Raw genomic sequence first — 12720 nt, 5'->3', positions numbered from 1 at the left:
GCTCTCCTTGTCCACTCTCTGGGAATGGAACTGAAAATATGGCAATTGGACTTGGGAAAAAAGAATGTAAAATAGGGGCACATGGGAAACCAGACCAAAAAAAAACTTAAATGTTTTCCAATGTTGAGATGGAAATCCTCTCGAGTCTCAGAACGAAGGCAGCTTTTCTCCATCCATGTTTGAGAGGGTTCTAAATGAGCCAAAATCTGATGATGAGCTACTCCAAGTTGTTGGCTTGAAAGACCCCTCAGATTCAACAACAGGTTTAGTCAGATGGGAAAGAAAATGAAAGTTTCTCACAATTAAGTATCCCAAATGGGGAAACTGAATCCCATTTTGAAATTGTGTGGTGCACAAAACGGGAAAGGAATTGATTTTCACTAGGGTGTGAAATAGGAGTGCTTCGTTGAGTCTATTTCCCAGGCAGCAGTGACCATCTTGGGCACTTGGTTATTGACAACAAAACAAAGTTATTGACCAAAAACATTGGACTGGATGTAACCATGGTAACAGACTAGGAGGCAAGATGGCCTCAACCAGCATTCAACCAGCTGCAAGAATTTGAGCACAGCAGCCAACGGACGCACCTCTTAGCCACCTTCCATCACTACCAGTGTTCCATAGTCAAGTGGATAGACTATTAGGTAGATCCTAGCGGCCTCCCAAGAAGGCCCTTCTTTATGACCAATCCATGTAGCATCATCTCCCCCCCCCCCCCCCCCTCCCAGTAGCAATAGCCAACCCTGTGGCCACCACTTGAACCTCCCTGCCAGGACCTTGATGTGCTGAATAAAACTGAGACTTTGTCTTCAAGGGCACGTCACCATCTCACCTTCATCTCACAGTCTCATCAGAGGCTACCTCCGATGGTGGAGCTGCTGATGTTGCTCTGTTTGGACGAGCAACTCTGGGAGAACCTAAGCATATGGTAGTCCCAGCAAACTGGTCGCCATCAGTAAAATACCACTTCAGGTTCCCACATTTTGCCAGTGCCAGGTCAGCACCTGCTTTCAATCCTGGCACCTGGACCCCTTCCCTTCCCTCAAAACGTTGAGCCAATAACTTGGTTTCTTCCTAGAGGGGTGTTGCTGAGTGTTTCCAGCATTTTCTGCATCATATGTTCGACTTAGTTTACACTCAGCCAGATGATTGGTTTATCAGTTCACGTGTGGTCCCAACCAGGAGAAATACCCAGGAATCTCGGAAGCAGATAGAGAGGATCACAGCCCTTTTAACGGCTGTCACTATTTCCAAAACATCTGATCACAGGCTGTAAGTGAGCACTAAGAGACCAAGACGTGCCACATAAATTATAGGTCAGAAAACAATGGTAAATTTGAGTCCCATAAAATTTCTTGATTCAGCTGAGACCTCTGTATTCTGTCCTTGTATGTCGATTGGGACAGGTTTACATAACTATACAAAGGAAAGTTGCTTCCTTTAGCTGAAGTTCTAGCAACCACAGATTTAAGAGTTTGGGGAAAAAAATGCAGGGGAGATGGATCTTTTTTAAACAGAAACTCTGCCCTCGAAATGAGCATGAATAATACTTTCTGAAGGGCATTGGATGGACACTTCAGGGAAGTATAGGGGACAGGGATGGAGAAGGGGATTGGGAAATGATTGGATTGATTTACTGAGGGCCAGCATAAAGTCCATGGGCTGAGTGATCTCCTTTTGTGCCTTAATGACTTCAAGAACAAACATAAGCCTCAAGTCCGTCAAGGTTATTTGATAAACATTTCAACCTACAGACAGCCTAGTTTCCTTTTTACAAGCTAAACACTTCTACATTCCCGAGTAAACATGTGCCTTGGGATATACTTAAACAATCCCCATGCCCATCATATTTGGGAAACAACTTTTAAGTTCAGTTCAATAAAATAACTGATTCTCACCTTATTACGGCTGACCTTTAGTTAAACTGTTTAGCTTAACCATCCAAAATGTCTACAACAACCCTAAAAGGCAAATGAACCTGGAACGATGTTCTTGGTCTAAATGCTACAGGACTTCTAACGTTTTTTTTAAAAAAATGTCTTATGGGGATTTGGACATCACTGGCTGGCCAGCATTTACTGGTTGTCCCTTGTTGCCCTTGAGAAGGTGGTGAAGCTGCTGTCTTGAACTATTGCAGTTCATTTGGTGTAGGTAGACCCACGATGCCATTATGGATGGAGTTTCAGGATTTTGATGCAGGGACACTGAAGGAACAGCAATATATTTCCTATTTTATGGTTGGTAAGTGGCTTGGAGGGGAAAATTGCAGGTTGTGGTGTTCCTGGGTATCTGTTGCCTTTGTCCTCCTACATGGCAGTGCTTATGAGTTTGGTAGATGTTGTCAAGGAGCCTTGGTGAATTTATGCAGTGATCTGGTAGGTAGGAATCACTGCTGTTTCTTCACATCACTGATACAGGGAGTGGATGCTTGCGGATGTGGTGCCAATCAGGCAGGCTGCTTTGTCCTAGATGGTGTTAAGCTTCCGAAGTATTGTTGGAGCTGCACCCATCTAGGCGAGTGGGAAACTTTTCATCACAGAATCCTGAGGCCCTGATCTGTTCTTGTAGCCACTATTTATTTATATGGTTAGTCCACCTCAGTTTCTGGTTAATGGAACTCCCAATTTTGGGACTAATGAGGAGAACTTTATACGTGTGTCAAGATGGTGTGTGCCATTGCGTTTCCTGTCATTACCAACACCCTTTTCTTCTTGAGTATCGGCCAGAGGGCAGTGAATTTCTGTGGGTCTGGAGTTACATGTAAGCTTGAATCTATCTGGCAATCCACCTGCTCTGGTGGAATACAAACTGGTGTCCCCAGAATATTACCTGGGTCTCCTGATTACAAGGTGAAAGTGAGGACTGCAGACGCTGGAGATCAGAGTCAAAAGGTGTGGTGCTGGAAAAACACAGCAGGTCAGGCAGCATCCGAGGAGCAGGAGAGCCAATGTTTCAAGCTAAGCTCTTCATCAGGAATCTGATGTCATTCCAAACAAAGAGCTTATGCTCAAACCATCGACTCTTCCGCTCCTTGGATGCTGCCTGACTGGCTGTGGTTTTCCAATGCCACACTCTCCTGATTACTCGCCTAGTGATAACACCACTATTATCATAATCTCACAGTGCATGTCAGTATAAAAATAGGTCCATTCTGTGGTTCTGTTCGCCGAGCTGGAAGTTTTTGTTGCAAATGTTTCGTCCCTTGTCTAGGTGACATCCTCAGTGCTTGGGAGCCTCCTGTGAAGCGCTTCTGTGGTGTTTCCTCCGGCATTTATAGTGGCCTGTCCCTGCCGCTTCCGGTTGCCAGTTTCAGCTGTCCGCTGTAGTGGCCGGTATATTGGGTCCAGGTCTATGTGTTTGTTGATGGAGTTTGTGGATGAGTGCCAAGCTTCTAGGAATTCCCAGGCTGTTCTTTGTTTCGCTTGCCCTATAATGGTAGTGTTGTCCCAGTCAAATTCATGTTGGTTGTCGTCTGCGTGTGTGGCTACTAGGGATAGCTGGTCATGTCGTTTCGTGGCTAGTTGATGTTCGTGGATGCGGATCGTTAGCTGTCTTCCTGTTTGTCCTATATAGTGTTTTGTGCAGTCCTTGCATGGGATTTTGTACACTACGTTAGTTTTGCTCATGCTGGGTATCGGGTCCTTCGTTTTGGTGAGTTGTTGTCTGAGAGTGGCTGTTGGTTTGTGTGCGGTTATAAGTCCTAGTGGTCGCAGTAGTCTGGCTGTCATTTCAGAGATGTTCTTGATGTATGGTAGTGTGGCTAGTCCTTTGGGTTGCGGCATGTCACCTAGACAGGGGACGAAACGTTTGCAACAAAAACTTTCAGCTCGGCGAACAGAACCACAGCAACGAGCACCCGAGCTACAAATCTTCTCATAGGTCCATTCTGTTAGTATAGGATATCGAGGTTGATGCTAAAGAAAGTCAGCATTAACACAGGGCTCACGATTGTAGAAAGTAAGGGAGTACAAAAGCTCTCATGTATAGAAGGAAAGGTTTAAGCTGGAAAGGTGTCTTTATATAGTGCATGAGTGAAAGCTGAATGGATTGTGTGTTTGAGACCTTGTCTAGACATTGTTTAAAAAAAAAAAGAGTTGAATGCTGAAAAGGAATGGCTATAGAGTCAGTTTTTGGGATGCTGGGGCAAAACAGCCTTTTATTTCCAGATCTATCATGTGATCATAACATAAGCGGGTTAGACTGAAACAGGTACCTTACGTGAGATGTTTCCAAAACTATTGTGAAATAGTGGACCCGCACACGTCTGTCTACATTCTTACAGCTGAAAGTTGTGCAACGTTTTCGCCTGGTAAACTCAATGAATAGAGCGGTCATTACAGCTGGTGCTCCTAACCACACTTCAGAATAATCCATCTCCCCTGTTGCTTCCTGGAGACACAGGTGCTCAGGTTAACTTACTTGCAGTTCAGCCCATCCAACAAGGCACAAGTGACTTGCTTTAGTTTATCTACAAACCCAGGCAAACCACAAATGGCTGCTCCCACTGCATTACTGGTTACCAATAGAATGGAGGCCACCAGAGTCAGCTGATCAACTCTTTGCTGCAGCTCCTGGAGACGTGATCTGTCCATCAGCAGAGTCTGTATGGGGGGAGAACACAAATGTTAGCTCAGTTTATCAACAGGAAAATTACAACCTTCACTGGTTGAGAGAATCATCAGAGCAAGTATAACTCTTTTCAAGTATTGAGCTATTTCTATTCCATCTCTATGCTCATTAACTGGGACCAACAACAGCACCAATATGTGGGTTAGAATTGGCCCATGCAGACTTTGGATGATTGGAATAAGAGGTGAGGGAAACCAGACCAGGTTTCAATATTGGATTGTCATTGAGTGACCTTTGCTGGATAACATGCAGTGTGCATGTGTCAGGACTGGTCATTTCCACAATCTGATAAGTAGCTGACCACCAGCCAAAGCACAGACTCTCACTTAAGGGTCACAGCAACTAAAGACTGACCACCACCCAGGAACCATACCCCTGCACTTTCAGGACAAGAATGAAGTTAGGACCTTCATAAATCAATGTTCTAGCTTGGCCTGAGTTGTTAGAAGTATTCATCCTCAAGTAATTAAGAAGTCTTCCAATTTTTGGGAAAGGAACAACATATTCTGGCTTCTCCAAACTCTCAGTTGTGATTGGTATTGAGATTTATTATCAGAGTTCAAAGTTTTCTTTAGAGAGCGTGTTGACATTGAAGTTCCCAAATTGTAGGTAGACTTCAGCCTTGCAAGACTGTTTCTGGGACCCTTTGCTCTCCTCTTCACTTTAATCACTTTCTGCTCATCTCAGTCTTTCTCCATTAGTCTTGACTGGGAATTCTGTTTTGACATTTCTACTCATGTTGGAAGGGAATGCAATCCGACAAACTGATGGGAGTGGGAGAATATGGAGCCCGCAATATGAATTTTTGTTTCTGGGAGTAAGCAGGTGTGAAGTTGGTTCCAGGAATGATCAACAGTTTCAGCTGCAGATGGTGCTATTATCTCTCAGCTATAACAAATACCTGGAAGCAACCAGATCATCAGAATAAACCTGAATTTTAATGACGATTTTGAATTTAAGTTGTTGAAGGAATGATTTGCATGAGATGTGGATCTTGCAGCTGCTCCCAAGATTCAGGCTTATTTCTAGATTTACTTGTAACAACGGAGAGAAATCTATATCTCAGAATTGGAGGGCCAAATACAGACAGGCGGGATTCGTCTAGTTTGGGATTATGGTCAGCATGGACTGGTTGACCCAAAGGGTTTGCTTCTGTCCTGTATGACTCTATCACTGACTCCATGAGATGCACAGTATCCCACCAGCATTCTGACAAAGCATCGGAAAAGCCATTCACAACGGCTGTACTTGGAGTAAGTCTCATCATCAATACCGCCAATTGCAAGATTGAATTACTAAACGGAATCTATTTTACTTCTCTCAGTGTGCTTGTTTTTTTTTTGGTTTAAAATGGACAATGGCCGTTTGGGAACTACTCTGCTGAAGATGTTATGAATGCTGGTCTCCAAAGCAGCCTTGATAAGGTCTGAAACACTATGAAGGAAAAGGTCTCAATTCCCTCGTCAACATTGATCAGTAGATTGATCAGTCAACATTGATCAACAAGTCGTTTAAATGCAAATAGCCAAAAATTGTCCCACACTGTTCAGGACTAGGCTGACTCTGACTCTACTAGGTCTCATTCCCTCAGGCTCTCCCTGAAGTCATATTCAATACATCAATTATCAAATTGTGAACAAGACCACAGCTGTACAATGGCAGAGAGTGATTGAAGGAAGGAGGGTCTTTCCATCCATGAATTGACGGACAGGGCATAATAACTATCACAGCAAAGAGCTGGACATGTGTTTCATTTGGACAGAGACTGCCCTTTGAAGGCTGTGTATACACCTTTGCCTTCTCCTTGCATATCTCTTTTCCATGGTATGCACTGTTGAACTCAAAATGTGTGCTCGCATATTACAGTATTGAGGAGTCATGTGATTGGTGGCTCGGATCAAAGCAACTATGTATGAGAAGCATATGAGGATCTATATGGGAGCAAATAAGGAGTTGAGGGAAAATAAAGCAGAACTATCTAGCACTACAGCAAAGCTGTAGCCAACCAGATTGGCAAAAGGTCTAAGCTGGTTTTAAACTTAAAATAACAATCTGTTTTTCCATTGATATAATTCAATTCTAATTCAGTTCCCATCCACTGTATGATTTAATGTTCTCTGTTAATTAGCAGTTTATTGTGAAAAATTTAATTAATCCGGGCACCTTTAAAGCATCTTTAAGTAGGAAATGAGTCCATGAAGATAGCTGATTTGTCATTTTGCAGCACTATCTGCATGCTCCAGCATGGCAACAGGAGGCGATAGGCACAGCCCTCTAACCTGTTCAAATAGGTGCTCTCTGCTTACTGGTGACTTGGCGCTTACCTCTGGATAAACGTTGGTGTCCTGGTCCCATTTCAACAAGTTCATGTAGCCTTCATTCAGCACCACTATCGGGCTCACTGCTACTGGACCATTACCACGAGACGATGAGACCGAAGGGATAGTTTTTTCAATTGCTGCCTTCAGCCAGGCAGTTGTGTGCTCCAAACCATCTGAAAAAATGAGAGGAGGAAGAGGATAACAATGGCAGCTTGATGTAGAAATTAATGAGACACTGGTTCAGTTACGGACTCGTTTACCAATACAGACCCAAAAGGCAATTCTGAAGAAGAATCATATCAGATTCAAAACATTCACTCAGTTTTTCTCTCCACAGATACCACCAAACCTGCTGAGTTTGTCCAACACTGTTTTTATTGTATATCCAAAAGGTCCTTTATTTTATTTCTGGTCTGAAGTGATCTACAAAGTTATATCAGTGATGTCCTTCAGGGATTGATTCAGGGCAGAGAGACAGAAATAAATAACCCATTAATGTGGGTCTGGAGATATTTTCATTTGTTAGGTGGTGCCTGGAGGAATGTTGGAATTGAACTGAAAGATGTGAATCCTTAAAACAATTTTAGCCAAAAGGGGCAAGAACAATTTAAGCCCATAAGAATTAACTATGATCAATTTAAATTGTGAAGCCTCAGCTCGCACTCAGATTTTTAATAACTTCCCTCGATACTGATATTTGAATTGTTTTAACATGCAAAGCTATAGATGGAGGCATAGCAAATTTAATAACTGCATTTTCTCAGTTTCTCCAAAGTCCTTACCATAACTTTATTTAACTCTGCATCATAGGAGGGAGGAATCAGTCTCACGACAATATATGTAGCCACGTTGCAACTATGTTCAGAAATAATACATCAATACATTTTTTCCCCCATTGCCTTTCCCCCTTGTGTGCACTTGTCCCTTCATTTTGAGAACAGTTCTCAGGGAACAATTTGCATTAATTCTCAGTGGTTCTTACAGTTTATCTTCTGTGACGATTCTATGGCTTTAAGAGGTGTATTTTGTCCTGTTTATTAAATGAAGAAAGGTTAAGATAAGAAGTAAAAATCAGTCTGCTTCAAAGCCAGTGAAGTAAACACCTTGTGAGGCCTTGGACATTTTTCCCATCTAAGATTGGAACAATAGAAGCAGCCTGAATGGGTGCGGTCAAGCTCCCAGAGAACCAGGATTTTCAGTTTTAGTTTTTCAGTAGCTGTTGCTGGGGTCCTGAAGTCAGGTTTGGAAGCTGGAGTACATCCCTCCCTGTTACTCTGAGTTTTCTCTTGATATTTTTCCTCATTTAGTGGAGAATTGCCTGGGAGAGAATCTATTTTACAGAACTTGCTTTGCCAAGGGCGTGTTTAGGCGATATTATTATATTGGAACAGTTACTGTTTAGTAATTAAATAATCTATTATCCTGTTAAGTATTCTAATAGAATTGTTATTCCAGTTTCTTCTTTCTTTTGTTATATTTTAACTTTAGTGTATAAGTAAAGTGTGTTTTGCTTCATATCTGGTATTTTGACCAATCGAATTGCAATGCCTGGCACTTACCTTTAAAAGAAGAAAAGTTTAGGATCTCGACCTTCTGAGTATTTTGAGGGGGTTTAGTCTGATCCATTACACTTCTCATGAGGTCAGTGCCATAACAGGCTGAGCACTGACCCTTCCTGTGAGTTACTTACTGGGTTGTTTGTCAAGGAATGCCTGGAACTTGCTGCGCTCGTACTGGATGGACTCTTGCTTTAGATGAGGCTTCAAAGCCTTCATGGTAAAGTTCGCCATGTCGATCTTCATCAGGTCAAGCACTCGGAAGATCTCTCTAACAGAAAGTAAAGTCAGACTGGATTACAGATTTCATTCCTCTCACCACAGAATAGGCTGTTTTGCTGATACGCTTAGTATGTAACTACACTCAACCGAAGCAGGGTTACTCACTGCAGAGAAGGCAAAGAAACTTGAGAAATGGCCCAGTAGATGATCACTCAAATTTATTTAAAAATGATCAGATCAAACAAAAGAGACCATTGTCATTTATTTATGGCGTTTTACGGTTAACGTTTAACAGACAACAACAGAATGAAATGACAAGGTTCTGACCTAATCAATTGATAGATAGCTTGTACTGATATGAAATCAAACCTAGAGGTAATAATCCCACAGGTTACTTGAGAAAGTGAATGACTATATGGCAAATGGATAATAGCCTTCATTTGCAGAGCTGGCCAAGTAGCGAATGTAACTGCAAACAGTACAATAATAAAAGCTGCAACTACAAAAGGTGCAGCCTGTGTTTGAAGGCACAGCAAAAAAAACATAGCACCACTATTTACTGGCTGGAGTACTCTGAGCAGGGACAGGAGCACTTTGGTCAGAAATCCAGGTCTCTCTGCTGCTATTGCTTTTTGAGATTCAAAAAATTTTTAATGTTCTATCCAATCCAACCCCACTTGCATTTTGGGGGTAATGTGTCTGCTATTATTGCAGTGAGTAAGAAATCAAGCTAATGAAACAAACTCACCAGGGAGATGGTGGAAAAAAATTGGTCCTGATTCATTCAAATATGCATTAAATTTCTTTCAACGTTAATAGTTTGAGAGCAGTCTATGAGCAATTTAATACACGAGTAATTTGTGATTTGTGGTAATTCTAGCATATGCTGGAGGAAGGGGATATTAGATCTACAAGTTCTGAAGCCTACTACGCTATGACTCTAACTTTAAGTCAATGTGCAGCACAGAAACAGAATCTTCCATCCAACTCATCCATACCGAATAGATATCCGAACCTAAACTTGTCCCAATTGCCAACACCTGGCCCATATCCCTCCAAACCCTTCCTATTCATAAAGGGCATCTGGATGCCTTTTAAATGCTGTAATTGTACAAACCTCCACCACTTCCTCTGGCAGCTCATTCCATACACGCACCACCCTCTGTGTGAAAAGTTGCCCCTTAGACCCTTTTATACCTTTCTCCTCTCACTCTAAACCTATGCCCTCTAGTTCTGGACCTGCCCACCCCTGGGAAAAGACTTTGTCTATTTATCCTATCCATGCCCCTCATGATTTTATAAACCTCTATAAGGTCACCCCTCAGCCCTAGCTTATTCAGCTTCTCCCCATAGCTCAAATCCTCTAACCCTGGCAACATCCTTCAAAAAAAAAGAGTTATTTTTTGAACTCTTTCAAGTTTCACAACATCCTTCCGATAGGAAGGAGATCATCTGCACACAATATTCCAAAAGGAGCCTAACCAATGTCCTGTACAGCCACAACATGACCTCCCAACTCCTATACTGAATGCTGTGTCCAAAGGAAAGCATACCAAATGCCTTCTTCATGATCCTGCGACTCTACTTTCAAGAGACTATGAACCTGCACTACAAGGTCTCTTTGTTCAGCAACACTTTCTAGGACCTAACCATGAAGTGTATAAGTCTTGTTCTGATTTGCTTTTCCAAAATGCAGCACCTTGCAGTTATCTAAATTAAACTCCATCTGCCACTCCTCAGCCCATTGGCCCATCTGATCAAGGTCCCGTTGTACTCCGAGGTAACGGTCTTCGCTGTCCACTACACCTTGCTGGTGTCATCTGCAAACTCACTAACTATACCTCTTATGTTCACATCCAAATCATTTATATAAATGATGAAAAATAAAGAAATTGCAAACAATTAGTCAATAACTCTACTGTTGTAGCGCCATGCGATGGCCAGGATGGTATCTGACAGACTGAATCGCCCAGTTTCTTTCTTAAATCTTAGTAATAGTTGGAGCTTGAAGTTTCTTGAATCTAGCAATTCTTATGTTCCTAATGAAATTGACCTTTGGTATGTGGGAAAGTTCTGATTATTATGAACAAGTTGGTCAAACATTTATAGAAATAAGCAACCTAACAAAAACAAGCACTGATTTACAAAGGGAAATCAAATTTGACCAATTTAGCAGAATATTTGATAAAGTAACTAAAGATGAAGCAGTGAGGATAACTGACGTAGTTTATTCAAGTGTTTTGTAATGGGTTACAGGAGTATTGTTTGATCTGACTCTTGTATATAATAAGAACCTGCATTTATATAGCATCTTTAATGTAGAAAAGCAAATTTCATAGGAAGGTTAACAAACAAAACAGGGATCATTGAACCATGAGGAGATATTAGGGCAGGATTAAGGAGGTCCACTTTGGAGTGCAACTCTGAGAAGGCAGAAGGGGTGAGGAAGGATATTTATATAAAAAATTTAGAGCTGATGGTATTGTACATTCACATATCATTCCCCAGTCCAAACATACCTGAAGAGAGAGACAATGTCTGTGAGGCCTTTCAGCTTCTCAATCTCTGTATCCCTGACTGGGGCACATAGGTTTGCCATCATGCCTACAATGAAGCCAGCCAGTTGCTGGATATCTAATGCATCATGCTCAGCTTGTTGCTCAATCAACTCCATATCCAGCACTTCATTGATCTGAGTCCTCAAACGGGTGTGACCAGGAAGCAGGAGAGATAACAGCGACTAAAGAAAAGAAAACCAACAAAGGAATAAGATTCACTTTAGACCAGCGCTTCTATTCCTCTCTGACATCTTTTGATAAACTCTCAAGATATGGAATTGTGGATCCAACCGTATAGGTTATACACCTTGTAACTCAGCCTGACAAAGAGCTGTGGGGTGGTGTGGCCGCCTAACTAGGTGGTTTAAGCATTTCATGCTATTCATGCTCCCAGAATCAGGTGTATTGTGTGCTTTAAAAGCAATGAAAATCAGTTTTATTCTACTCAAAAACCTGGGAACAGCAATATCCCATAGTGCATCACAGCATCCCTATCAGAAATAACAGGAGGGAAATGAGTAAAACATGGAGTAGCCACTATTGGGTCGTGCACTCTTGGCTTGCAAGATCATAGCCGGGAGAGAAAGCTGCAGAAGGTAAGGGTTACAGTTTTTATGATTCTAGGAAAGAATGTTTGAGTTGGAGATGGGACATTTATTGCTGTCCTGAAGAGGAGTTGAACAATTAGTCCTGATTCAAAGTCTTTCAATTTTGCCATGATTCCATCCAACTACAGCCTTCTCTCAGCTACAGGCATTCATAAATATTGTACGGCTCAACGTTACACCTTCAAGTATCAAAGCATCCCAATGTGATAGGATTGCAACAAGACAGCCAGAAAAACAGGGGCTCAACCTTTACCAAACAACTAAGACTATTCAGTCCATTGTATCTGCTCCGCCATTCAATGAGGTAGTGGCTGGTCTGATCATCCTTAACTCCACTTAATCCTGGATTCCATTACTGATTAAAAAATCTATCTCTGCTTTGAAAACACTTAATGATCCAGCCTGTACAACTTTCGGCTGTGAAGAATTCCATTGATTCTGTTCCCCGAGAAAGAAGAAATTCCTCCTCCTCTGTCCTGATTAGGTAACCCTCTACTCTGAGATTATGTTGTCTGGATAGAGACACTCCCTCAAAGGCAATCAACCTCTCCATATCTACCCTGATGATTCCATGAAGAATCTTGTTTGTTTCAATAAGGGCGCCTCTTATTCTTATAAATTCCAATGAGTACAGGCCCAAACTACTCAACCTTGCCTTACAAGACAGTCCCTCCATACTCAGGATCAACCTATTGAACTTTCTCGGAACTCCTTCCAATGCCAATATATCTTTCCTTCGATAAGGGAACCAAAGCTGTTCACAATTATTTATGTGTGGTCTAACTTGTGCCTTGTATTGTTTGAGCAAGACTTCCCTATTTTTAAA

At 41.9% G+C, this 12720-nt stretch overlaps 1 protein-coding gene across 2 annotated transcripts in view; it reads right to left on the bottom strand.

The window, feature by feature from the left end:
* LOC122563263 (T-complex protein 11-like protein 1) overlaps positions 1-12720 on the bottom strand; it is a 56624-nt gene that overhangs the window by 15981 nt on the left and 27923 nt on the right. For both annotated transcript variants that reach the window (XM_087973652.1, XM_043716907.2), the window contains 4 exons: positions 11248-11468; positions 8641-8777; positions 6954-7123; positions 4420-4601 (listed from right to left, as the gene is read on the bottom strand). In XM_087973652.1, coding sequence (XP_087829778.1) covers positions 4420-4601; positions 6954-7123; positions 8641-8777; positions 11248-11468 — 710 coding nt within the window. The remainder of the gene's footprint in view (positions 1-4419; positions 4602-6953; positions 7124-8640; positions 8778-11247; positions 11469-12720) is intronic.

The sequence above is a fragment of the Chiloscyllium plagiosum genome, unplaced genomic scaffold (genome assembly GCF_037043375.1).
Source record: "Chiloscyllium plagiosum isolate Xiang-an unplaced genomic scaffold, Cpla_swu_hap1 HiC_scaffold_26, whole genome shotgun sequence".
Classification (NCBI taxonomy): domain Eukaryota; kingdom Metazoa; phylum Chordata; class Chondrichthyes; order Orectolobiformes; family Hemiscylliidae; genus Chiloscyllium; species Chiloscyllium plagiosum.
This window is presented reverse-complemented; position numbering and strand designations above follow the sequence as displayed.